Source organism: Temnothorax longispinosus, chromosome 9, assembly GCF_030848805.1.
Source record: "Temnothorax longispinosus isolate EJ_2023e chromosome 9, Tlon_JGU_v1, whole genome shotgun sequence".
Lineage (NCBI taxonomy): Eukaryota > Metazoa > Arthropoda > Insecta > Hymenoptera > Formicidae > Temnothorax > Temnothorax longispinosus.
The window spans coordinates 14,626,648-14,653,999 of record NC_092366.1 but is presented as its reverse complement, the minus strand read 5'-3'; the positions used below and the strand labels follow the sequence as shown (position 1 = coordinate 14,653,999).

At 37.9% G+C, this 27,352-nt stretch overlaps 1 protein-coding gene and 1 long non-coding RNA gene across 3 annotated transcripts; one reads left to right on the top strand and one right to left on the bottom strand.

Annotated features, from left to right (window-relative positions):
- The first annotated feature begins 480 nt into the window (after nucleotides 1-480).
- Nucleotides 481-7,013, top strand: LOC139819208 (uncharacterized). 2 transcript variants are annotated; one of them, XR_011733631.1, is made up of 3 exons: nucleotides 481-765; nucleotides 947-1,076; nucleotides 3,022-7,013. XR_011733631.1 is itself a non-coding variant. In XM_071788405.1 (2 exons), exons 1-2 carry the CDS (start codon nucleotides 594-596, stop codon nucleotides 1,015-1,017), a joined length of 243 nt encoding a protein of 80 aa, XP_071644506.1. In that variant the 5' UTR covers nucleotides 482-593; the 3' UTR covers nucleotides 1,018-2,302. The 2 variants fall into 2 exon arrangements, 1 of the variants encoding a protein (XP_071644506.1); XM_071788405.1 differs by lacking the exon at nucleotides 3,022-7,013 and having other exon boundaries at nucleotides 482-765; nucleotides 947-2,302.
- LOC139819209 (uncharacterized) lies at nucleotides 3,282-26,033 on the bottom strand. The gene is made up of 3 exons (XR_011733632.1): nucleotides 22,876-26,033; nucleotides 22,533-22,791; nucleotides 3,282-3,391 (listed from the first exon to the last, which is right to left on the bottom strand). It is a non-coding gene; the product is annotated as an uncharacterized lncRNA (long non-coding RNA).
- Nucleotides 26,034-27,352: the final 1,319 nt, after the last annotated feature.

Sequence of the window (27,352 nt, the reverse complement as noted above, 5' to 3'; positions counted from 1 at the left end):
TTGAAGTATTCCATTTTTATTATACACAGTTCTTTTTCTTGTCGGTTAAGTAGCGTTAGCTCAGCGTTTAAATGCTACTTTGCATTGCGTGGAGTGGGGGTAATACGCCAGCTTTTCTTCGCTCCATGAAAATGATAGGGGCGATAGCGTTAGCTGTTCTACGCTGGCTTTACAGTGAGGTGGAGTGGGGGATAAACGCTGGCTTTTCTTCGCTCGCATGAAATTTCAGCTTTAAGGTGGAAGCACATAAAATTGCAGAAGCCATGAGCAGAATGCAGAAGCCATATGCGCATGCGCTATGGTATCTGAAGATATAGCGCATGCGCATATGGCTTCTGTATTCTGCTCAAGGCTCCTGCAATTTTATGTGCTTCCACCTTTAGGAATTTCAAGCAACACGATCAAACCTATAATTTCCCGAAAGTCCCTAGATGTATTTTCTGATGCGTTCCAAAACGCATCGAGAAAATTGATGGTTGAACAATCGACAAGTGTCCAATGATGGTCGCACGGTTTGTTTCCTAACCTCGCTGTCGCTGGAAAATCTCCTCGCCGTATGCGGCGTCTTCGTGAACCGCGTCGAAGATCGAGACATGACGAATGTACACACGGTGAACAGTATGATCAGCAACAGGAACCGCGATTGTCTCGAGTGCAGACTGCTGAGCGGCGGCGGCCTCGTCGCCGCCGGTTTATACGTCTGTCATCACTCCAAACAGTACCAGAAGCAAGTAGGAAAGGCAGCGATGTACTCGGTCGCCTCTGGTACGTCGATTCCGAGCAAGCGTATCGAACATTGCGCCGGCTTTGTTCTGCTTTATGTAAAAAACAGAATATTGCTGAGGAGCGTTCGTACCCTGTGTTCGGCGCAAATAATCTCACTTAACGAAATATAATTGACGTAATAATTGACGAATCTTATTCAAACGTTATTTTTCGTTTCCAGTACTGGTACTCCTTGGTACAGCTAGGATTTTGGATTTGCCACCCTTTCAAGACAAATTTAAGCGCAGCTGAGGAATAACTTATTCAAATCCACAGCATTTTGCGTGTAGCGATTGTACATAAAGAACTATGTGAGTCTAATGTGAAAGTAATGTGTATAGTGTATACCAAATTACACTTTTCGCTTAGGGTCTTCACCCATCATCAGATTTGTCTATCGCATCTCTCACAAATATGGTTAAGAGTATTTTAAGCAATTTAGATATTGTGATGTTTCCTGAGAAGCTTATTGTACTATCCCATTAAGATTTTATATTAAAGATTTATTTTGTTTTATATAACCATATTGGATATCTCCCCTAATTAGAAACGTTATAAATGTGATTAAGACGATTGGGAAGTCTTTCTATTATTAGGTATATAACATTATTATAGTATTTATATAATATTATAATGTATATTATAATATACTATAATTATATATAAAAGTAACGCTTCGCCTCGCATTCCGAGGTCGTGAAAATTAAAAGTTTTCACGGCGGGAAATGAAGGAATTCCGCATTTGAGAAGAGAGTAACCGCTCCGCAACGTTTTACAAAACAAATGCCCTTTATTCCAGACTCCAAAATGACAAGAAAGGCAAATAAGATGTGTCTAGTTTTGTAAAACGTTGCAGAGCGGTTACTCTCTTCTCAAATGCGGAATTCCTTTAACATTTCCCGCCGTGAAAACTTTTAATTTTCACGACCTCGGAATGCGAGGCGAAGCGTTACTTATATATGTATTGTTTGCGCCCGTTCCGCGAAATGCTGTCGAGGCTGGATGCAGTGCGAAAACACATCGGACGCGCGCGCATTCGCATATTGCACGTGTTGCAAAATGCGAAGGCGCGCGCGCGCGCGCGCGCGCGTGTGTGCAGCGCGGAGAGCGAGCCGTAAACGCTTTCGTGGTGCGCGCCCGCTCGTTAATATTCGCGCCGCGTTACTTCCTGTTACGTACTCGACGATACACTTACAGGACGCGCCGGCCGTTGCGTAGCGATATGTAAACTTGTCTTACCCGCTGCGCGAGTCCGCGGCGCGGATCGATCGCCTACGCGACCGAGACGTATCCCACGAAGTCGAAGTCGCGAGTATTCGAATATGAACATCGGACGCTTAAACTTAGAAGAAATCTGAAATCGCAATTGTTTCCATTTACAGAAAAAAAGATTAATTTTTTAATAACACGCAGCGATCGTTTCTCGGAATAATTTCAATAAATCTCGAAAAATGAATACCGGAAAATCGAGGGAAAGTTATTTATTGAAATTTATTTTGTCTAAAGTGAGATCTTTAAATAAAAAAATGGGACAGAATATTGTATATCGTTATTGTAGTTAAATGTCGATGAGGTAATAGATTACATCCTATTTTATAATATGATCGATTCAGTGTCAGAAATAGAAACATGACAATGATATGTTAAAGGAACATTTTAAAAAGGTATGCGATTGTTTGAAATGACGAGCTAACGCAGTACCATGCATTTGCACGACCTGCGGCAGGTTGATCGGCAGATCAATAGCAAATCTGTAGATTTCCTTAGAGATAAAGGATCGTATCTCCAGTTTTTTGTCAAAATGGAGTTAATACACTTTTCAATATAACGGGAGCTTAAATTGTATAATGGTAAAACGTTTTATGTTTATTATTACTAAGATACAATATTTAGAAAAAGTTGTATTAAACATTTTCATAGTGCTTAATTTTTAAACCAGGTACAGCGTGTTATTGGTTGTACATTAAACATGTCAGTTAAGATATTTATTAATAATAATTTATTTAACTTCAGCTTTTTACTGAAGAAATGGACTTGATTTACAATTTTACCTTACTACTCATACATTTCTCTAAGACTAAACTAATTCCTATATCCCTGAGTTAAGATACTTATTAAAAACTTAATAAATCAAATCGCTACTTTTATTTTATATCTAAAAAAAATATATTATTTCCCTACTTAAAACTTTAAACCTTGTTTTCTCGAAATGGACATACGATCCTTTCCTTCTAATTGTAAGGTATGAAATTCTAGAAATGGAATGCAGACCCTTGCCTTCCCACGCGGATACTCCAGCCGCCGAAAACCGGAGGTGCGATCGGCGCGGGTTTTGTCCGTCTCGGACGAGGTCGTGCCTAAGGTTGTTCCCCGGGTTTTGGCGCCACACCCTGGCGTTTTCTGGCGACGGTGGCACACGAGGAAGAGTGCGTCCCGCGAAGACGGCCTCTCGTCGCATCGGCAGTCTCGACACGCAGGAGATCGCTCTTGTAATACTTGGAACACGGAGCGATCCATCCGGTACACGTTCGGCGTGCCTGTTACGTGTGCTGCCTGTGCCCCGTTTGCGATGGACAGACAATCAGGCCCGCGTGCCCCGCGACCCGCCTGATCCATCTCGTGCATCCTTAATGGAAGAAACACGAAGTTATTAGAAAAAAAAGATTCTCCTTTCGAAGGGAAGGAAAAAGAGATCGATTATTAAGCAAATACCGAAGCGTTTTATTTCGATCGAAAGAGTGACGCTCAAAATGGCTTTTAAAAGTCCCTTTTTTGAGCACCAAAAAGTTTAAATTGAGTGAGGTATACATTGGAAGGGTTTTCAAAAGTAGATCATTACTTGCGAATAAACTATTACGTTACGACGTGTCTAGCTTTCGAGATATTGTGGCTCGAAGTTAAGTTGCCTAATTTGTCAATAGTAAACGTGTTTCTTGTGAGTAAAATCGAATATGGCCTAAAGAGAACGTTTGCGCATTGCACCGCAATACGAGAGAGTGTTCGCTAAATAGAACCCGATTTTCGAACACTACGTTGGGCGCATCCGAAGTTCGAAATTGACTTCAATGGATTTTAGTTACGAAATAATCAGCTTTTATTATTTTATTGATCCAAAATGGTAATTCAATGATAACACGATAAAAGTATAATTTGTAATCAGTAAAAAATCAGCTTTAATCTGATATTTCATATTTCTTGATTTCAAAAAGGGAATTTTCTTGGCGTGTCTCTTTTTCAATCTCGTGTGGACCATCTGCGTTCGAAATAAAAACCCGGAAAAGGGTCGCCTCGCTAAATTCCGGAAAGAGAAGCAGGTACTCCAAAAGTCCGCGCATCTCCGTCGCATTGTCAAATCTGGCCCGGACCGCGATCGAAGTCATTGAGGACACCCCGCTCGCCCCCCTTTTTTCTGCCAGAAAAATGAACACGCCGCAAACAAGACGTAAAACATACGGACTCTCCGGAAGCGCCGTTCGGTGCGGTTTTGCAGCGGTGTTCTCTTTTTTTGTCCTTCTCCGGCGAGTGGCGGCACGACCGCAGAAATGAGCACGTTGCAATATCTGTACGCGTATATCCCGGCGATTCGATGCGGTTCACTAGGCTGTGGAAACCGAGAATTTCGCTGTTAACCCCGCCTTACATAACGCATCCACACAGCTCGGAGAAAAACCGAGCGAGAACCTCGAGCTACGTCCGTCGTCGCGCGCTTCGAATCGTAAGCGAGGGAGAAGAGAAAAAAAAGATATAATAACGGAGAAGGGAAGGGAAAACGGTGAGAAGGTGTCGCGGTGAGAAGGATCAAGGTCCTTCGTTCCGTCCCCGTTCGATATATCCAGCGTTCCAGCCGCTCGATCGTTCGGAAGATGAGAGAAAGCGAGAACCCGCGGAGAGCGCGCGAGAGCGCCCCTCGCACTATTGCGTCAACGCGTAATTGCAAGACCGTTCCTTCGCGTTCGTTTCAAAGGCCCCGAGAAGTTTATGCATGTAACGCAGCCTCTTCCGGATTTCATCGGTTTCTTGATCGCCCATGCAGCGGCGTTTTCCGGCCCTATAAAATTAATTTAAGTACCTTATTCCGCGTAAATAAATAATTATTACATTTTACTGTGATACAACTTCGTTATCTTTTTGTCATTTCATATTACAAATACACTATAAAGGCTGCATTCCCTGTCATTCACTGTCAGTGAGAATGTATCTTTTTTTCTATATATTTTACGTCACGTATACTATAGATTTTCAGTACTGACAGTTGCTGACAGTAAATATCGGAACGCAGCCTTTGTTTAATTTTGATTTCCAGTTTCGACGCGATCATCACACTATTATTTTTTTTGTCTTATCAATTTCGAATCTCGAGCAAAATATTCGCAGCCAGCGGGATAGCGTTGTTTATCTCTAATAATAATTTCGTTAATTAGGAATTTAAATTCGACCTAGCCAGGTATATTCTTGCACATGTCTCTACGACGAGGTAGCGAGCGAGTGAGTTCGCTGAAATTAGAGCGATGATTTGATTCCTTCGTATAGCGAATGTGAAATTTATTATCGAATTATGTCATACCAAAGCCGAGACTCAGGAATAACTGTCTGCGCGTATCGATCGGATTATTTCGAGAATATTTGCGGGGCAACTGGGTTCATCAAATTGCCCGCTGTTTTCATTCAAAGCTTCATGTTTTATCTAGCACCGAAAAATTCGGATTGTTTTCAATGCGTTGTTTTTTTAATTGCGTTTTGATTGTTTTCGGTTTCGCGAGTTTTTTCGATGTATCATATATAAAGCAAAATAATCTTGCGTTCTCGACAAGAATAATTTTAATCGGTAACGGAATACAAGTGCAAAATGGTGAAAAATCGAATTGTGAAATTCAAAACTTTTGCTTCAACTTCCCCGTGAGTTTAATGGGACGGTGTTCGTGTGCTCGTTTAGGATTATATTCGCTCGTGAATCCGATTAGTGCAAATATCAATTCGACGGTAATTCGCCTCCTCCATCTTTAGAAGACTCGCGTCTAACCGTTTTGATTACGTCGAGAGTGCATAACCCGCGGAAAATGAGCGAATTCCAAGGAATTCGTGGGAATTTCCATTTCGTGGAAATCATCAAGTCCCTGATATTTGAAAATTATGAACCGAAATTACACAAAGAAATTAACTTTTTTATTAAAAATTGAAACATTTTAAAGAGAGAGAGGCAACGAATTATAGGACGAAATTTCTTCTCAATCCGCCGCGCTTCGATTTATTCTTCCCGACACAAGTATTATCAGTACCTATATTAAATATTTACACAATTATTTATTATAAAAAATGTATTGTACGCACAATTATTCAAACCATTATTTTTCAAATAAATTTTCAAATAATATCTGTATCGCGCGCGATTCGATCTCCGAAGTGAGGTGTCTGCTTGACCAAAGAGGCCTCACTATCGATCAGTATTTACACGATTAATGACGCGTCTGCAACAAAATTATCTCGCGTCACCATCTCGATCAGCTTTCAAACCGCAAACGATAAATTCGGCAGTTCGGGAGCCGGTATTAGCGCGGCTCCAAATCAACAGAGTTACCCACGTGCCCTATCTCTATCGCGTGATCTCCGATTCTCCGCCTTCGACGACTCTCGCCCGCTCGAGAGAGAACTCGCCGCCGCGCCGCGGTCGTCCCGCGTCAGAGTTTCCCGCAGAAATCCGCAAATCGAGAAAGGAGAAGTTGCACAAGGAGGATGCAACCGCATCTCTTTTCCACTCTCGACCTTTAGGGCCGGCACGATACACAAATCACATCGCGCCGCGCGCATCGCTGGCTCGACTTGCGAACGGGGAATTTATTGCGAAATAAACTAGATTCTTTCCTTATCTTTTTTTCCTTCTTTAAGGTCGCGACACTCTCGCGACGACGACGTGCTCTGACGCAAACCCCCGATGCATCGCATTATTACGCGTGACCAATGAGTGAATGCCTTCTCCGATCGAAGGGGACAAAGGAAACGAAGATGAAGGAGGTGATGATGTACCGCTTTCATATATCGCGCGATTTTCATCTCCATTTAATTTATTACTTATCACGTGTGAAAGAAATTATGATCCCGACTGTGGGATGGTCCTTAAGCAGATATTCTTTGATAATACTGTGTGGTTCATTTAAGAAAGTAAATTAACATTAATTATAGGAATAACATATATAATATATTCGACATGATGCATTGTTTAGAAAATAGCAATATAAAATAATTTGACTTTATCTTTACTAATGAATTGTCAAACTAATACCATTCCTACCAATGTACGTAGATTAATTTTAATCTTGATTTAATTTACCTTCTATCTTTTTCCAGTTCCAAGAATTAGAAAAAGATAAAACGTAAATTAAACCGAGATTAAATTTAATCTCCATTAATAGAAACGGACATTAGGGTGAAAAGCATCGCTTCTCGTGTGTTATTTTTACTATTTATCTGTTAGAAAATTGCTTCTAAATCATCGTTTTATCGCTTTCCCGTTCGAGATGCGCGTTTAAAGTTTCATGAAAATTCGCGAGTATGCGCTCACTGCGTTACGTGAAACGCTTTGCGTTTCGTACCGCACGCCGACCTTTGGGGGCCGAATCGCTCACGCGACGAGTCACGGCATATCGCGTTAGCGATGCACGCACCAGCTCTACGCACTGGCACGCCGCTCACGCGTGTACGTATCCTCGTCCAGTACCAGCACCGTACAACCAGGCACGCGCAACCGCTGGAATACTAATGCCACGTATGGGACACGCTCGGTCGTCCGCGTAAAATCCGTCTTTTATCCTCCGTAAGGTCACCCACCGGTCCGAGGAGTTAATGTTAATATGAGGAATGGATAGCATAATCGACCGCGATGCCTGCCAATAAGAGGCTCATCGAAAAAAAAAAAAAACGATATTCGGTAAATCATCAGGGATGACAATCGTTATTGCAAATTTTAACGGCAGAATTTTATCGTTTGTTTAGGTCGATAAATATATTTCAGCGACAACAACAGTCTCATTTCTTAATTCTTTTTTTTTCTTTCATATTTTATTTATCGGCGAATTATACGAGTCTAAATGAATTCTAAATCAATGAATTGATTTTTACAAAAATGACATCTTTATCTTCTTATAATGGATTTACTAAAAAAGGAATTTTTGGTTGTTCCAGTGTTCAGATTTTAAGACGCTGAAGTAGATTAGAACCAGCTAATTGAGTACATAAAAGTCTGGAAATTATTACCGGCGTTAATCTGTAGCTAAAAAGATTTGATAAATAGCGGGTCGCGACGTAAACCGAAACGAACGCAACGATCTTTCTTCATTCTCGTTTCTTCTTCGTTTTGCGACTTGTCTCGCGCGACAAGCAAGAACCTAACGCAATCCTTCCGGGATTTATCTAACAGCGGACTAAGTATCTTACCCGTTACATGACTCTTAGTTAAATAATTAATTACGTTAATACATTATGACATTTCGTGATTTAAAGCATTCTTATCAAGGGGAAACCTTTCACTGGCGCCTTCTCTTCCCCGACACAAATTATACTCGCAAAACCGTACGATGTACAAAGAACATGTGCCATCATAATGATTATGTAATGTAGAACAGGCAATGATTCATTTCGGAGACCAAAACGCGAAAATATTAAATAAATTGGACAAGATATTAAAATTATAGCATATAGGAGTAAACAGTACAGTTATTGACCACTCTAAATACTATTAAAATATTTTTAATTATAAAAAAATAATAACGATAATATTTTCGTATTTATAATTAAAAACATTTTAATAGTATTTCTTTATAATCTTTAATTTTTTAAGATGTGGCCAATTATTGTAAAGTGACCAACAACTATACTGTTCACCCCTATCTCATTGATTTAGAATAAATGAGAAATTGATTGATTTTTAATTCGCTCGTAGAGAGAGAGATCGCCGAGGAAATCGTACCAGCCGTAGGCTCCGAGGAAGGATCCACGATCTTCTCGCGACTGTGTTGGAAGAACCACGACATATGACCTATACCATCACGCCGCGCGCCGGTCGCTCGGCCGTACGCGAATAAACGCGTTAATATCAGGAATTACTTGAGGAATATCGCCGGGTAGACAACTTGACGTCTCAAGCATCTCGCTCTGGGCCGTCATTATCCAGTACGCAATCCTTTTTATCAGACTTAGCGCGTGACGCGCCCTTTGCCAACCCCGTTTAAAGCTATTCGCGCTTATCGTCGTTTCTGCAGCACGCGGATATGTTTTGACGTAATCCTTATTATTCCGAAGCGCAGTGGAAATTACGTAATTTTTTTACGTGAGATGCGCCGCGCGCGGCGTAATCTCGCCGCCGTTATCATGAGTATGCTAAACAAACGCTTTGCTGGATCTTAATAATGCTTAGACACAAGAAGGATATAATTTTTTTGTAGTTTACGTAGTCTAGTTCAAAGATTTAAACGTAGAATCCTTGTAATTAATGTTGGTAAACTTTGAATTTTTTTAATGCTCCTATCTGGATAAATCATCAATGCTAAAAATATATCTAAAAATTAGTCGGGAAATAAAGAATAATTGTGCAATTAATTAAAATAGACATACCTTTTCGGATCTTTGTGTATAAATAACTTATCACCTCGCAATAAAACAGTGGGAAAAATGATATTTCCCGGCGCATTTCTAAGATTTCTTTTTCCGCGGCAAATCATTCGGCGTTTCGATCCCGCCGCGGACGTTATATAAATCGGTTTCTATAATTAAAGCCAAACCGATTCCAATCGAGTATACAGAGCGAAAGAACCCGCGAGTTTTCTCGCGGTATCGCGGCCTCTCGCACAACTTCCTAATACTGAAAGGGAGGAGGCGTCGGACCCCTCTTTCTCTCCTTCAAGACGTCGTCGGGCGGGGGGCCCCTTTTTTTTCGAGGTGGAAGCCTTTTATATAATAAAAGAATCGAGGGGGGGAAGAAGGGAGGGCCCGCGGCTCCAAACGCACATACCGCAGGTCTCGCGAAATACCGGCACGCGGCGGCGGCGGCGGCCGCGTTGCGCAAGAAGCGCCTGGCACGCCGGCATTATTCTGGGTTAAATAATATTATGTCACGAGGAAAGCGGGGCTTGTGCAATTGGACGCGTGAGCGAGCTCGTTCCGTCGGCGCGTCGGGTCAGCCGAAGAAACTTTGCTTCCTCTCTCCCTCGATCTCCCCGGTCCCCGGCGCGGCGCGGATTTTATCTCCCGCCGCCGCTCTCTCGCTCTATGTCACCGCGTATACATGTCTCCCCGTCGCGTCGGTGGGACGATTACATGGCAGCCTCGTTGAACGTTTCGCCAATTCTCTTTTTACACGCAGCATCGATTTTAATACGTAAATAATATAGGTGTTCCGTCGAGTCTGTCACAATTATTAGAAATATGCGGGGATTTATGATAATTTGAACGGTTTAATAGGAGTTATAAAAGTATTTGGCGTTACGAATTTAGAAGATACGATATATGTGTATACAAGTGATGTCCTATTAAACTTTCGCCGAGAAAAGGTCAATCTCGAATATTGGTTTACTCTCGCGGTAACTCTACGTTATTATATATACCAGTATTAGGTAGCTAAAAATGCATGGTAATTTTCCCAAGTACCTGCAGGCTGTATCTGTATCTATCAGGGAAACATAAGCATTAAAAAAAAGTTTCTTCTTTTTTATCGCGCAATGACGATTTCGTTATCACCGAGGCCTTTCATGCAAGATGACAAAATTCGGCGCTACGAAAAATAATTATCCGCCTCTTCCCTCGTCTATGCGCTTCGGATTGCGATCTAATCAAACTTGTCTTGTGCAATGCCGCTTAAGGATAGATCCGTTTGGCACCCACACGACGCCGAACGAGAGATGCATTTATCTCGCCTCTCGCATAAATGTCCCGGAGTGCGCGAGTATACGGAACGATGAGCGCACTGAGGAGCCGAACCTTTAGCCGATCTCTCATCCGGAGAAAACGTGCGCGGACTTTTGAAGAGGAGGAGGAGGAGGAGAAAGAGGAGGAGGAGGAGAAGAGAAGCAGACGGAGCACGACTCTCGTTCGTGTCTACACCTGGTGCAATCGCGAGACCTCTTCTCCGAGTACCGGTTCGCATGAAGATATTAAGCAACGTCTGACGTAATCGCGTGCCCGGTCGTTCGTCGATCTAATCGTCTCGCCAATTATCCTTTCTCTCTTTCTCTTTTTCATGCCTCTTCCCGTTCCCGTTTCTTCTTCCGGTATATCCCGCGTACTTTCCGCGAATGACGTTTTGTCGTTAGCTTGTAGCGAGCCTCCTTATTTTCGATGTTACCAATTTTGGGCGACACGACAGCATCGACCATCTCTTTGACGAGAAATTAAAAGTGAATTTAAAAAACCAAAAATCAACAATTAATATAATATTTTAGATTTTCCTTTTGTTTTCTTTTTAATTTTAAGATGTTAGAAGCAAATACTTTTCATGATATTATTGTGGCGTCAACTCGTACGAATCTGTCGGCTCGTAACTTTACATAAACTGCTATAACGATCTTTATTCTTACGTGAAATAATTTTTGCACATTCAGCCACGACCGCCGAACATTATTTATTAAATCTTTATACAATTGCTTCGGTTTAATCCGTAGGATTCTCAAAAAGGAGTCTCGTAATTTTCGTTCGTGAATAATAAAGCAGATCAATGGAGTGCGCAATTCGGTGGTACAGGAAACCGAAGGAACGGTCAGCGCATGTGGCGCGTTTTCGGCCGTCTCGTGCGCGAGAGATACGGGACGCAAATCACCGGATGCGTTGGAAATGAAGAAGAGGATGACTGCGAACGCAGAGGTGGGGACCGCACGCAGAAAGAGACGGTTTGAAAAGCAATTTGCGGCCGGGAAGGATGAGGGAGATCGCGTCCCATTCGGTATTTCCCCGCGCGTGGATGGCGTGCGAATCGGTCCAGGTCGCCGCTGCGCGATGATGCCGACTATGATGATAATGCTGATGATGATGATGATGATGATGATGATGATGATGATGATGTTGATGTTACTGCTGCTGATGATAATGACAATGTTGAGGTCGTCTTAGGAGCCACGAGCGACTGCGATTCCTATGTTCCAGATATGCCTTTTCGTAATTTTTACGAGATATCTTTTTAAACGGCCGCGCCGTCTCGTGAAATGTTTCTCCGATTGTGATGACTTCGCGAAACTTCAATCTCTCCGTACCGATCTGTATCGTTAAGATTTCGAAGCTGAATCAGAAAAGAATAGGATTTATTTGCGATTAAATTAATTATCTAGTCCTTTTTAACTTCTTCTTTTTTAACAGTCTTAAAAAGAAGAAATTGCATTCTAAATGGCAGCTTCTTTCACATATTTCTATTTACCAACGCTCAATATTTCGGAAATTAAATTTTGATCGAAAGTTGTATTCAAGATTAATTAAATAACGTTTTCTTTTCCTCGCCAAAAATAATTCTATTTCAGAAATTAAATTTTGATCGAAAGTTGTATTCAAGACTAATTAAATAACGTTTTCTTTTCCTCGCCAAGAATAATTCTTTTCTTTAGAAGAATACTCATTTACTGTATTCCGATATCAAGTGTTTTTAATTTAACGGTGATATTCGAGGAACTTGATATATCATCCGCATCATTTTGCATCCGCGAAAATGTGACGCTCTTTGTATAAACGGGGTCACCTGTATCGAACTGCGGTCTAAAGACGCCTAATTGCATCGATTACATATACTTCGTTCCGAGCCGTTAAACATAGCCCCCTCGAACCGAGCGAGCAACGACTTCTCTGACAAAATCGGTTACCGATCTGATGAACTTTAATCAAATCCACCGCGGACGTCACACACGCTCGTGCATGTATGTGATTAATTTGAATCGCGCCAAAAACTAAAATCGGACATCGATAATTAGATATTGATCCCGTGACGAAACGATCCTGTCCATCGGGTCACTTGTAAAATTATACTCTCGTGATTTAGCATTTCGTTATTTAATTCAGAACATGTAGTCAGAATTAAACCAAACTTATACGCGACGTCCGTCGTTTTAAAATCATTACCTAAAACTTATTCACCCAGATAGGAAAGTCACCGTTTCGTAAAATTATACAGTTCTACGTTACAAAATTATTTGCGCGTTTTCCTATTATTATATTTTTTAAATAAGAGTTATATCCGTGACTGTGTAAATAGAGCGAGCGAAGGGATCAGAAACGAGCGTTCACTCGCTCCTCTCTTTCGCGCGGCTACGAAAGAATTAAAATCATGAAGAATCTCCGTGTGGACTTCAAATGAAATGACAAGGAGACGGTAAGTCGAGCAGCATTGCGCCACGTACACTGAAAAAAATTTATTATTTGCAAAAAAATAGATTTCTTTGAATTTAGTTTTCTTAATTTTATTAATTGGGTAGATTTAAGAAAACGTTTTTCTGAGTTTAAAATATTTTCTCAAATCTACCTAATACTTTTTTGAATTAAGGAAACTAAATTCAAAGATATTTATTTTCTTGCCAAATAATAAATTTCTTTTTCAATGTACGATTCCGCGATCGTGTCCTTCACGATTTCCCCCTATACTTCCGCTTTTTTAACGCCATCACCGTCGCCGTCGCTCTTCCTCCAGAATCCCTCTTGGTGTCGGCACGACTGGTTTTTGCGCAACCCCTCATATCGCCTATGGATCGCATGCAAGCGCGCGCGCGCGGCGAGCGATGAACTTTTCCATATCGGGAACGCTTATGAAATAATTCATCGCGAATCGGTATCCGCGCGCTTCTCGGCCGACTAAAGGTCCGCTCGCACCTCGCGGCGACGAAAGGGAAAGGATGCTGCGAGGATGAGCGCAGGCGAGCCGCGTCAATCGTTCGCCTCGTACAATTGTCTCGTCGACGACATCGAGATTAGAAATGACTCAATAACGCGTTCTCGAATCGAATATTCGTAGCGATACAGACGGAGGGTCCCTGACATTTTCAATCTCTTTGAACGCGGGTGTTTCGCCGAGACGAAGCGAAGGTGAGGATAAAACTTTCTTCAAGGAGTTCAGAGAGTTGCGCGTACATATCGCGCTTTGTGACGGTCCAACTAAAGGATACGTCCAAGAACAAATATTAATTGCGATCAGATATTTAAGCGCGAAAGGGCGAAAGTCAAATTCTACCGAGGGAGACCTCGCTTCACCTGTCTGTAGACCGAGCGTTAAGCTTCCGACGTACTTACCTATGAAGTCTTCATCTTTACTCGTGGCACGACGCTTTTGTGCATCGCGGGACGAGCTACGTTTGTCGGATTCTTCGTATTGGAGAACACGAAAAGCAACGACTCACGCTGCTCAATCGTGTTGCGACTCTATCCGCGGCGCGTCGAACACGGCGCGTCTACATAACGCTATCGATAAATCTATCCGGGATGCATCCTTTAAGATGTTCTTGCTGCTGTCGGATTACCCAACATCGACAAAGCACCCGCGCCGATCTCTGCTCCGACGGATAAGAAGGGGGGGACAAGGGGAGGACGGGGGGATAGGTTAGCTTCGTGCAAGCAAATCCTCGTGAAGTAACAGAATAAAGTTGCGCAAGCCGTATCGTGGGTGAGAAGACGGTACCCCGGAGAATCGAAGGAAGACCGTGCGGAACGCGGCGCAACGGCGTAGAATCGACGGACGACGGACGACGGAGAGAGAGAGCATCCTCGCATACTGAATTACATCTCCCCAGATTGAGGAAATCTCAAATCTAATTAGGGAAAATTTGGGAAAAAAGCTGAAAGGACAAATATTTTATCGCAAAACATTTTTAGGCTCGAAGGGCGAAGACTACTACTTCTTTTTCTTATTCCTTTATATTTCCTATGCCTATATATATAAAGAAATACGGAAGTGTAGTCTATTTATCACAAATAACTTAAAAAATCCGAATGAAATTTCGCAACTTGTGTGTGTGTGTGTGTGTGTGTGTGTGTGTGTGTGTGTGTGTGTGTGCGTGCGTGAAACACTAAATTCATGGTGTCAAATTACACTCAATTTGAGTAATTTTTAATCATTCCTGCAGGTCACCACTGCTCCTACTTAATATTCGTTAATTTAACTAAACCAATGAAGTTAAAATAATGCTATTTTGTGTTAAAATAATAAATTTTGATACATGGTAGTTAAAAACAAGAAAATATTATCTAACTTAAGGTATTTAAATTTTATCCTTTAATATGTAACAGTGAACAGCAGTACGTATACGTGAGGTAAGAATCGAGTGTAAAACTTGGCGACATAGAACATTTCATAAAACGAAATTACAACTAATTAATTTGAAGAAGCTAATTGATTTAATATTGTCTATCAAGAGATGTTTTATTTTTTCTCAATTTTTCCCTACAACGCTTGATTCAGTTTTGAATATATTATAACGACTATAACAAATAGGTATATGTGTTTCATATATAATAACTTATATTATTAAGGATAATTCTTAGGGGATAAGTCGTTTCTTCCGATCTCGCAGCCTCGACGCCACTGGCGAAGGACGGAGATAGTCGAAAGGAAGAGAAAGGACGCTCCGCGAGAGTTCATCGCGTTACGTAAGTGACGTGAATGCGGCTTAAAGGTGCGGTGGAAGCGCGAAGAGTCTGCGATCGGTTGTGTCGCTCTGACATTTTCTCCGTAAATACTAATAGGACGACGCTCTCGCGCAATCCGTTGTTCGATTCACGTCTCTCGCGGCTACTTACTTCATCACCGTCGCCCACCTCGATCGCTCATTAGGATCCGTTTCCTCTCTTAACTTTCACGTTAAAGTACGAGCCTGTGAAGAATCATCCCTTTTGAATTTTTCACGGCCAGGAAAAATGCGAAACAGTTTGTTCACATGGGCCTGAGGTCGGTGACCTACAGGCGAACGATTTCAAGAATTTCAGCGTCGCCGAGAGAGGGTGGAGCGAGAGAGAAAACACGCCGCGAGAGACGCGCGAAAGAGGATGAAAAAACGAGGAAAAGACGACGATCCCTGATTTCTGAAGAAACCAGGACAATGACGCTTTCGGAAAGGATCGTTTTTAAGTTCCTATTATTGTTCGGGATCGGGCATTGCTTCTCGCAGGACCTTCTAAGTCCCGTGTGAGAAAAATTCCCTTGCGCAAACCATAAGACGGTACAAAAGACACTTAGGATGTATATCCTGGCACGTTTCATCCTCGTGCCTGCTTTTATTCTCCGCATGATGTTTCCCTTAGCCGTAAATTTTTTTCCTCTCTAAAGCCACTCGCCGCACCTTTCTTCGGTGTATGACGACGTGCGATCAGGTAGGACTTCCTCCTGGCCAGGCATGTCATCCGACCGCGATCCAGAAAGTTTCAAAATTCTTGCGGTCGCCAGTGATAAATATAACGTTGGACGGGCAATCATCGACCCTGAAGCCCCGAAATTTCTATCACCGAGATAATTTTAGTTGCAACTCGATTTATTATCTTAATTTCAAAATGTTTTAATTTAGTATTATTATCATCAATCGTATTGTTTCAAAACCTTAATTACCTAGTTCCTAATCATTTAATTCAAGTGTGATTAATTCAAAATTATTCATTATAATTTACGTAACAATTAATAATAGCGAACGTGTTAAGCAAATCATTCGGTTTATATTTAATGTGCAAAAAACTAATTATTTATTTTAATTACTTGCTGCACACATTCCTTTTAATAATAGTATTAGTTTTAATGGTGTATTTGGCTATAATTTTATTGGCAAAATATTTCCTTGCGGAATTGCAAGAGTCACAAGAAATATATAATAAGACTTTTTTATTATTTAATAATACACAAGTGGAGAATGTAAATTATTTGCAAGCATATACATATGGGGCATTCCACGCCAATTCGCAAGAGGTCAAACTTCGACCTTTTTATTTTTGATGGCCGCTTGTTTTTTTAACAGGTCTTTACGAGTATTAGACCCCTGTTAAATCGTTTCTATGATAAATGTAGCGATTCCGAAATAGAGCCTGCGCAAAATGAGGACTGCAAAATTTTCAATGAATTTTTTCGCCTATTAGACAACGTCTAAGAAAAAAATTCATTGAACATAAAATACGCTATTTAGATCATAATTTAAAAAAAAAATTATCCCAAATTTTTATAATAATGATTTTAAACTAATAAAGTAAAAAAACACACAAAAATTTGAATATTTCAAAAACCCCATTTTCTATTTTTTTGAAATTTATAGGGAATATTCTAGGGAGTATTAGAAGAATTTTAAGACTAGTTGGAAGTTGCGCAGAATTTTGGGGAATTTTTATAAATTTTTTTGTGAGGCAGTAGTGATATTTGACTTACAAAAGTGTAGTTAAACAAGTTGAAACTTGCACATTGCTTCCTCATAGTTATTAAGTGTGCAAGTTGAAACTTGCACATTGCTTCCTCATAGTTATTAAGTGTGCAAGTTGAAACTTGCACATTGCTTCCTTAGAGTTCTTAAGTGTGCAAGTAGAAACTTGCACATTGCTTTCTTAGAGTTCTTAAGTGTGCAAGTTGAAACTTGTACATTGCTTACTTAGAGTTATTATAAGTGTGCAAGTTGAAACTTGGACATTGCTTCCTTAGAGTTCTTAAGTGTGGGTACATAATTATGTATACAGGCTCCTAAAGAGTTAAGTGTGCGAGTAGAAACCTGCACATTGCTTCATTAGAGTTTTTAAGTGTTTAAGTAGAAACCTTCGCACACAAAGCTTCCTCTATGAGGAAGCCAAAACAAATAAATACTGAAAATTATACATTGAAAAAAATAAATGCTTCCTCGTAGAGGAAGCTTTGTGTGCGAAGGTTTCTACTTAAACACTTAAAAACTCTAATGAAGCAATGTGCAGGTTTCTACTCGCACACTTAACTCTAAGGAAGCAATGTGCAAGTTTCAACTTGCACACTTAATAACTATGAGGAAGCAATGTGCAAGTTTCAACTTGCACACACTTAATAATTATGAGGAAGCAATGTGCAAGTTTCTACTTGCACACTTTTTTTATTCCCATAAATATTTATGACGTCGAGAAAGTAGAGACGATCTAATATATACATTTGTTTCTTCATTCTTTTCTACCTCTATTTCATATATAATTCATTAAAATTTGGTTGATCAGATCTAGTTTTATTATAAAGCTTCTATATATGTACGAATTCTCAGAAATGAAAGCTGAATTGTTTATTATATTTTTGGCAATTCACGATTGTACTTTAGGTTTAATATAAAGAAGATGTGAAAATGCAATGAGTGTGTATCATTCTGTATGTATTATATTCTTTAAATTTAAGTTTTTATTCCTCTGGAAAAGGCAGTAATTTTTTTTCTTTAATAATCTTTAGACAATGCCTACGCATCTTTAGCATATCTGTTGAATATTTTATAATAGATGGATTTTCTCCCCTTGCTATTGATATAGCAAATGCTGCTGCAAATATACCACACGATGCTAGGTCCGGTTGCTTTGTAACTTTTTCAAATATTACATTATTCTGAGTTAAATTAGGATATGTTTTGGCACGTAAAATGTTTTGGCACGTACATTTTTTTAAAAGAAATCGGTAACCCCCTTAATATTAACAATTTTTAATAATTCTATTAAATTACTCAGTCTTTTCTACCCCTATTTCATATATTTAAAATTTAAATTCGGTTGATTAGTTTTGAAGTTATGGATTTTTTAGTAAATTGTGCACATACATACATACATACAGACATTTTTTTGGGCAATATTTTGACGTTTTACAACAATCTGAAGATATTAACGTCAAAAACTATAAAACCAATCTTTTCTTTAGTTTTTTCTACCCCTATTTCATATATAATTAATTTAAATTTGGTTGATTAAACCCAAGATTATACGCAATCAAAAGTTAATATACGAATTTACGAAAACAAAGCTTCCTCTATGAGGAAGCAAAACGCGTTTCAGACAATTCTGAATCAATTTAGATATACTTTTTTACTAAAGCATGATGAAGATCTCGGCATAGCACACGACAATTGCGATGAATAGTGTGGGAAAGGCGAAAAAAAATAGATTTATGAGGAAGTTTAATTCAATAAGTACATTTGTTTAAGAACATATTATTTATAATTTTATTATTTTGTGCTCAACTTCCAACTAGTCTTAAAATTCTTCTAATACTTCCTAGAATATTCCCTATAAATTTCAAAAAAATAGAAAATGGGGTTTTTGAGATATTCAAATTTTTGTGTTTTTTTACTTTATTAGTTTAAAATCATTATTATAAAAATTTGGGATAATTTTTTTTTTAAACTATGATCTAAATAGCGTATTTTATGTTCAATGAATTTTTTTCTTAGACGTTGTCTAATAGGCGAAAAAATTTATTGAAAATTTTGCAGTCCTCATTTTGCGCAGGCTCTATTTCGGAAACGCTACATTTATTATAGAAACGATTTAACAGGGGCCTAATACTCGTAAAGACCTGTTAAAAAACGAGCGGCCATCAAAAATAAAAAAGTCGAAGTTTGACCCCTTGCGAATTGGCGTGGAATGCCCCATATATTAATGCATCGAATTTCTACATCCCTGCTAAAATAAAAAAAAAGAGTTTTTAAAGATTTGTACAATTTTCCAACATCGATATTTATCTGCTATTGACATATAATATATATATATATATATATATATATATATATATATATGGGACATCCTCATTGTTCAAAGTCACATAATATCGTATTACATGCATACCTAAACGTATATCTCATCCCGTTCGGAGTTACAGCATTCTTGTTAGCATCAATGAGGTACGCGTATCGGGAAGCTCCTTCGGAACTCCGAACGAATTCGTGAAGAAACGATCACCATTAGCGCACACGTGCGTCTCAGAAAGTTCGTAGAAGCAATTTCCATGACGGCGACCACCTGCGAGCCCTAATCGAGCCTTAATGTGCAATAAGGAGAATAATGACGCTGCCGATAATAACGAACGGACTCTTTGTTGACAATAATAGAGTGAAAGTGGTCCAATAAGTGGCGTGCCGTCGAAATTACGGGATGTCGGATGTCGCGTGTCACCGGGAGTCGCGCGATTTTTTTTCTTTCTCTGCCTTGCTCTCTCAATTGCTACACGAGATGGAGAAACATTTTCGAATGGACGTCAGTTTCGTGAATGGATTACGCCTTTCTCGATGACGAAGAAACAGACACGAAACGCCGGGCTGACGAATTTGCGTGCGTGAACAAATAATGACAATCAGTCATTTCTCGTTTCGGCAAAAATATTTGCGCATTTGCATTATAGTACAGTATAATAAGTATAGTAAATTAATATTCTTACGCGGAGATTATTAATTAGTTAACAATATTTTTAAAACAAAACTTCCAATTATAAAATACAAAGCATGTATATGCAATTTCGCGATCGCAGAGTATATAAAGCACTTAGAATATATGTATAAAGCATTCAAGTTTAGGAAAATACTGATTTACACTTTTGTGTATTATTAAAGAAGATCAAAATGTTCTGTTTTATTTCTTTTTACGATTTATGAAACACTTTAACGTGATGTTAATCTTATATATGTTAGTTTTATATCACTCACGAATTCGATTAGGAAATGCTTGACCAAGAAAAATCTTGAGATAAAAGACTTATTTCTGAAGTGGTCCATATCAAACTACAAAAAAATGATTTGAATAAGCAAATCGATACAGACTTCCTATCTTTAAGCTATATCTCCATCCTTAATTTACTACAACATCACTAAACTTCAGAATATCGCCTTTATTCTTCTTTGTACTCGTACTCGTGTGAATGCACCATGCCTTCCATGCCTTCGGCTCATGCGGCAACTACTTCACGCGCGATGTAATTCGTTGTTTTCCACACTTGTCACGCAAGATACTATTTAACTATTAAATAACTGTTTAAACTTGGAAAAATCGCTAAAAAAACGTAAAAATTTAAAAAAAAATTATATCTGGTTAAAATTGACGTAGAATAAAATTTTTTTTAGATAGAAGCTGAAGAGTTGTTCTTTAAGAAAAAAATGACGTCGATCTTGAATTATTATAAAATAGTATTTTTTTTACAATTGAAAAATGCGTATTTTGTATTATTTTCGATGTCGTTAGATTCATGAAAAAAGGGAATAAAAATAAATTAATTATGTGATATTTGTGTTAAATTGTGAATTTATAGATAATTATTATATATTATAAATTATTATAAATAATTATTACATATTATATATTATATAAAAGAACAGTAAAAATATTATAAAAGTTTGTATTTTTATATTTTATGAATAATAACAATCCCGGCATACACATAAACGATGTTCCTGACATACGGAATTTTGACAATATGCACAACAAAATTTCGTTACTTTATTAGCTTCTGTAGGGCAGTAAAAGCATCTCGTTTTTCTGGCTAACTTATCAAGTCCATGTAATATATGAGGCTCATCGGACTTATTCAGTATAAACGAGATACTATTTTTTATAGTTTTATTTAAACCGATGGTTATATTTAAGCGACGCTCCATATGCGGTTTACATAGCGACAAAGAAAGATGTTTTAAAAATTTTTGGCGGGATAAGCACTGATTTTCTGTAATCAAATTATATAGAATTGCGGCGTTGACACCACCTTGGTCCAGCATTCCATAAAAAACACGCATTGGCCATCTAGCTGTCTGTCTAGCTGTTGTGTATAAAGAAACCATTTTATTAAATGTGTCAACTCCGCCTTTAGTTTCATTATAAAACTCAATAATTTCTGGCTTTTTTGAAATATCAACTGTACTTTTTTTATGCAGAGTTGACACAGCAAGAATTATTTTATTCCTTTTCGGATAAAAAGAAAGAAGTGTTATATTTTTGCTATTATCATAGCCATAACGCGCAAGTCCAACGGATGCACAGGTAGTAAACGCATTAGGAATCTCTGGCTTATTTGTCCTGATTGTCCCGATAGCATGTAAACCATACTGGTTACGCAATTTATCACAAATTTTTATTGTTGTGAACCAATTATCAAAAGTTACTGTGCGATTTGAATTATATATCGGTTCTGTTAGTGTACGCACGTAATATTCTGGCACAGATTCGTCTTTATGTGTGTTTACTTTGCCGATATACGGTATAGCATTACACATATAATAAGTTTTCGCGTCGTTCATGGAAATAATTTTTATGCTAGAACGTGCAGAATTTGATTGTATATATACTCGAGCAGAAAAATTACCATGAAAACCTAAGAGCTGTTTATCTATTGTCAGATTATTAGACGGAATATAGTTTTCACGACAACGTTTGATAAATAAATCTCATATTTCTCGAATCGGAGCAAATATATCCGACGCTTCCCTCGCTTTTCTCGTTTGTTTATCATCAAATCGTAATAAACTTGACAAAACCGCGAAACGCTGACGACTCATAACAGAGGCATAGAAAGGTACGCCAAATTCATACGACCACATTTCTCCAGTGGATTGTTTTGACTGACCTGTAGCACCCGCGTAATACAATAATCCTATATACGCTTTTATTTCTAATTCATCTGTTTCCTTACGAGATGCCGGAGTTTCTCCTTCGTCAGAGTCACGGAAATTCATCGCAATTTTTTCATTTGTATGAGTAACGATAATAGACAATAATTCGTCCGTGAATAATTCGTTCCACGCGTCGAGAGGACTGCGAATATGTAATACATTTGCTGCCGGTGAAGGAACATGCATTTGTGGAGACTCGAGACTTACTTCTGATGCATTTCGAGACCACTTGTAACCATTTCTACCTCGAATAAAAGTTCTTCTTCTCCTCGCCGATTCTTCTGAAAGCGTGTCATCTTCGAGTTCCTCATCTTCGAGTTCCTCATCTTCGTTCTCAAAACCGTTCCCATCTTCTTCAGTGTCTATGTACTCGTAAGATGATTCGCCCTCAAAATAATCGCCTTCCTCACTGTCACGAAGTGCGTGAGTCAGGTCATCGGCACTCCGTACAGCCATTATTCTAACTCTAAAATTTTCAAATACGAGAATATAATAAAAAACTCATTATTTTGACAAATAATTGTTTTATATATTTAATTTTAACACTTACCTAACTTCTCTTGATGTTATTTTTCTTAAAGAGCTACAAAAAATAATTTTTTGTACGGACAAACAAAGTTTTGAGACCCTGCGTTTGGCACACGTAGCCTCTGTGCATGCGTCACTCGTGTCCGTTCGAAATTTGTAATCTCTGGTACTCGCAGCTGTACTAGCGAAATTTAACCAAATTTTTGAAGCAGCTCTTCACTTGAAAATTTTTCAGCTACTACAGACGGTGCTACCTCTGCTAAGTTTCAAGATTAAATTGTACTGTAGGACTGTGTCTCGCTAACCGTTTGTTGACTATTTATAAGTTCCAATCGTTCGCCTACTGAGGGTCATCCCCACCTAATTATTCGTTTGAACGAATTTCTAACTGATATCGTTATACATTAATTATCGCTCGCTTTTACGATTGTCTTACATTAGTCTTATATAATGATTATATACCTATAATATCATATATAAGTACGGAAATTTTACATTTTACATATAACGCTACATGAAATTATATATAATCATATAAGGTAGTTATATACACTTCCATATGAATCTTATATGTATTCATACATGAGTGCAAGTGCCGTCTAGTAAGTAACTAGAGCAGTGCCGTCGGTGCCCCCGCACCGGGCGCAAGCTTCAGTGGGGCGCAGTCAAGACGATAAAATAAAAGAAGTTTGAAAAAAGCCATTCAAATTATACGAAGCGTATGAAACTCTTTTCGGATGAGTCCAAGAAGCTATCACACAGTTTATCTGACCTTCCTGTAAAGTATTCTAAGAAGTCCATTTTTCGTAATAATATTTATTGCAATGTCATCTCGTGTATTAAAGTTAGGTATATTTTATCTTTGCAGGATGAAACACTGCTAAAAATATTAAAAAACTTAGATTTGACGACGTTATGCCGCATGCGTGAAGTAAGATTGGCGCTTCAATAATTTAATACGGAACCCTAAACTCTATGCACGTTTGAACATGCGATGTGGATATTCCACAGATATGGATGATGTGTTTTGTTGTTTTACATCTAGATGTAACTATTTGCAACAGTTAGATCTTACAGCAAGCGACTTTGATGTCAAGGATTTTATAAAATTTCTTGACAATTGCGGTAGGCGTTTAACACGCACTTAAGATTAAGGGAATGCGATCCTGTTGACAATTCTGTCTTACTTAAAATTTCAAAGATATACAAAAATTTAAAAGGTACGTTAGGTACGTATGCATGTATATGTATATTGTGTATATATAATTGTTTAGATTATGGATGAATTGCATATGACTAATACATATTCTTTTAATAATTGGATCTAAATGGTTGTGAACGTAAAACGACAAAGGATTTTCGTATCTCGAGAGACTGAATGGTTTGGAACAATTAAACTTTTGTAAGCTATATATGAAGGCTCAACGTGTTTGCAAAATACTGCAAAAAAAATCAACGGATGTGTGAGTTTTATTTCGAAACTCTATATATGTATACCTGAGTTAATGAAACTTGTGAACCCTAATATAAGAAACCTAGACTTTGTTGCAAAAGAATTGAAAAATTCATGTCGCAACTTGGAAATAATAAGTTTACTGTGTTATAAAATTACATCTCAGGGTATTGTGCCCTTGCTGACTGTAAAAATTTACGAAAATTGTATCTTCCCCTGTAAGTATGTGCTACATTTTCTCTTAAAATACCATATCTTTTATCGAAATTTGTGTGTTTATCCGTTATTATGGAACAATGTCCTAAACTGCAAAAGTTTTATCTCATATGGTGTCATGTTAGTCGAAATAATTATAAGATTAGTGAGTTGCAGAAAGAATATCCGCATGTATCTGTTTATGTAGTCGACTGATAATTTTAATAGTTTCTGTTTACTATGTTGGGTCATGTCAATAATTTATTTTTTACTTATATTTACTTTTTATATTTTTATATTTATATATTTACTTTTTAAAAATAATCTGGTGAACTATTGTATGTTGTAAAAGAAGTTATATAATGCCTAATAAAAATAAAATATTTATATTTATTTATTATTATATAAATAATAACCGATTATATAAATATAATTGAAGCCTTTTTTCCGCGATGTTGATCAGTTGTCTCATTGCTGCGTTGCGGCTTGAATCACAGTCAAGATCGTTGTTATTCATATTTTAACAGTTTTATTACGTTGAAATTAACTTCTTATTTTGAAAAATGATAATGTTTAAAAAGAAAATAAACGCGTGGTCGCCACGCGCGTTAGAAGTGAAACTTCTGAAGGCAAGGCTTTGCCATAACTTTTCTGAAATTAATACAAAAACAATACAACGGAATTAGTCACTCCAAGCCGCCCGCAACTCGAAAATGTAGTGTTACACGCAGTTCTCACTATATCCGTCTCGCCAGTGCTGTACGCCTGATCGAATTTTCGTGACGCGTTTTTGAGTCGCAAAATCGAATTTACTTACCGTGCCAAAGAAGTTTCATTTCGTACGCCTATTGGTCGAATTTTCGTGACACTATTTCGTGACGTTTTTTCGTGTCGCAAAATCGAACTTACTTACCGTGCCAAAGAAGTATCATTTCGTACGCCTATTGGTCGAATTTTCGTTACACTTTCGAGTTTCGTGTCGCAAAATCGAACTTACTACCGTGCCAAAAGAAGGAGCCGTCTCGCCAATGCCGTACGCCTATTGTTCGAATTTTCATTACACTTTTCGTGTCGCGAATCAAACTCACTACCGTGCCTAAAGAAGTTTTACTTCAAAAAGTATTATCGGAAATTGCTCTTTTACTTTAGATTCCCATTCCATCATTTCCGGATGTCGCAGGCGATCAGAATCAACCTTCGCCGTTCGGACACATGTAAAGCCCCTTGCACTATGCCAGGCAATAGGAACAGGAAATAACAAAAAAATTGTTAATTACAACCTAAAATCATATTCGTGTGAATGCACTATAAGCCTTCGGCTCATGCGACAACTTCACGCGCGATGTAATTCGTTGTTTTCTACACTTGTCACGCAAGATACTATTTAACTATTAAATAACTGTTTAAACTTGGAAAAGTCAATAAAAAAACGTAAAAATTTAAAAAAAATTATATCTTTGGTTAAAATTGACGTAGAATAAAATTTTTTTTAGATAGAAGCTGAAGAGTTGTTCTTTAAGAAAAAAATTACGTCGATCTTGTATTATTAAAAAATTTTCTCCATCTTTTCGCGAATTTAATCATCTCATCTATTCTTCATGACATCCCATATAGGGTTTTACAGTCGGCCCAATACTGGCCAGTATTAATTATACTGGCCCAGTATTGGGCCGACTGTAAAACCCTATATGGGATCCTATTCGTTGAACTCAAAATTTAATAATTTTAGTTACATTTTGTCCTTAGATTTTGGCTTTCGTAATAAAAGATATCATGTATATAAAAGATCTACTTTTAAAATATTTGTTATTTCAGTTATTGCAATAAAATTAAAATTTTTATAATTTTTAGTTAGTAAATATTATACTAAAATAATAAATATGCAAAAATGCTATTTTCAGAAATATCCATAAAAACGTCTACACTACATCGATTTTCCATCTTGAGGGCCTATTACGTACCTTTTCACGAAGTAAAAATGCGAAAAGTGAGATAATTCACTAGAGTTTACTACGATTTCATTGGTTGAAATCTAAACCTATCCAAAACCACAAAAATCCTCCGATTGGTAGCCTAAAAAATAACAATGCGTAGTACGGACCGGCACAACCGCAAAAAAAGGATTTAGTGAGCATACTGTGTTGAGTTAATAGATTTTGGTCGGACACGAAATTTGCACGTGAAGATTCGAACGCGGAATCGGAAAGGTTAGGGTTAAAGGTAAAAAATTCTTTATACGTTAAGGAGAGTCGTCCACGCAGGTTAAAACGGAAAATCGTATTTTAAATTACTGTTTTTATTCGTTTGCTATAATTTTAACTCGGGTGTCTATAAATATAATTTCTCTTGATGGCACTTTACAAATAATGGGTTTCAGCTTCCTGTTCCAATGCAGTATTGCGCAACGCTTTAATATCTTTTAAAAACTTCAATAATTGCAATTGTCAAATTTATAAAATATTAAGCTATATTTTATTTATTTTATTTATGTATTTTTTAATTAACTTAATTGCATTATATATAGATATTAATGATGTTTTTTTAATTTTAAGTAAACTTATAAGTTAATGAAATAAGTTGTAAAAAAATATAAATATTTATATAAGTATCTTACAAAATTTTCTTATTGATGTATTTTTTCAGGTACTTGGAGAAACTATTGTACTTATTTCTGAATATTTGGAATATTTATGTAGTAAAGTGTAATCTGCAGTTTATAAAGAAACTCAGAAACTTACTAGGACAGAGGGAATATTTCTGCTATCAAGGAGAGAACATTTCTTGATAATCAAGGTAATGGTTCACAATCAGATTGACATCTACATGACGTCAACTTGACTAACACGTATTG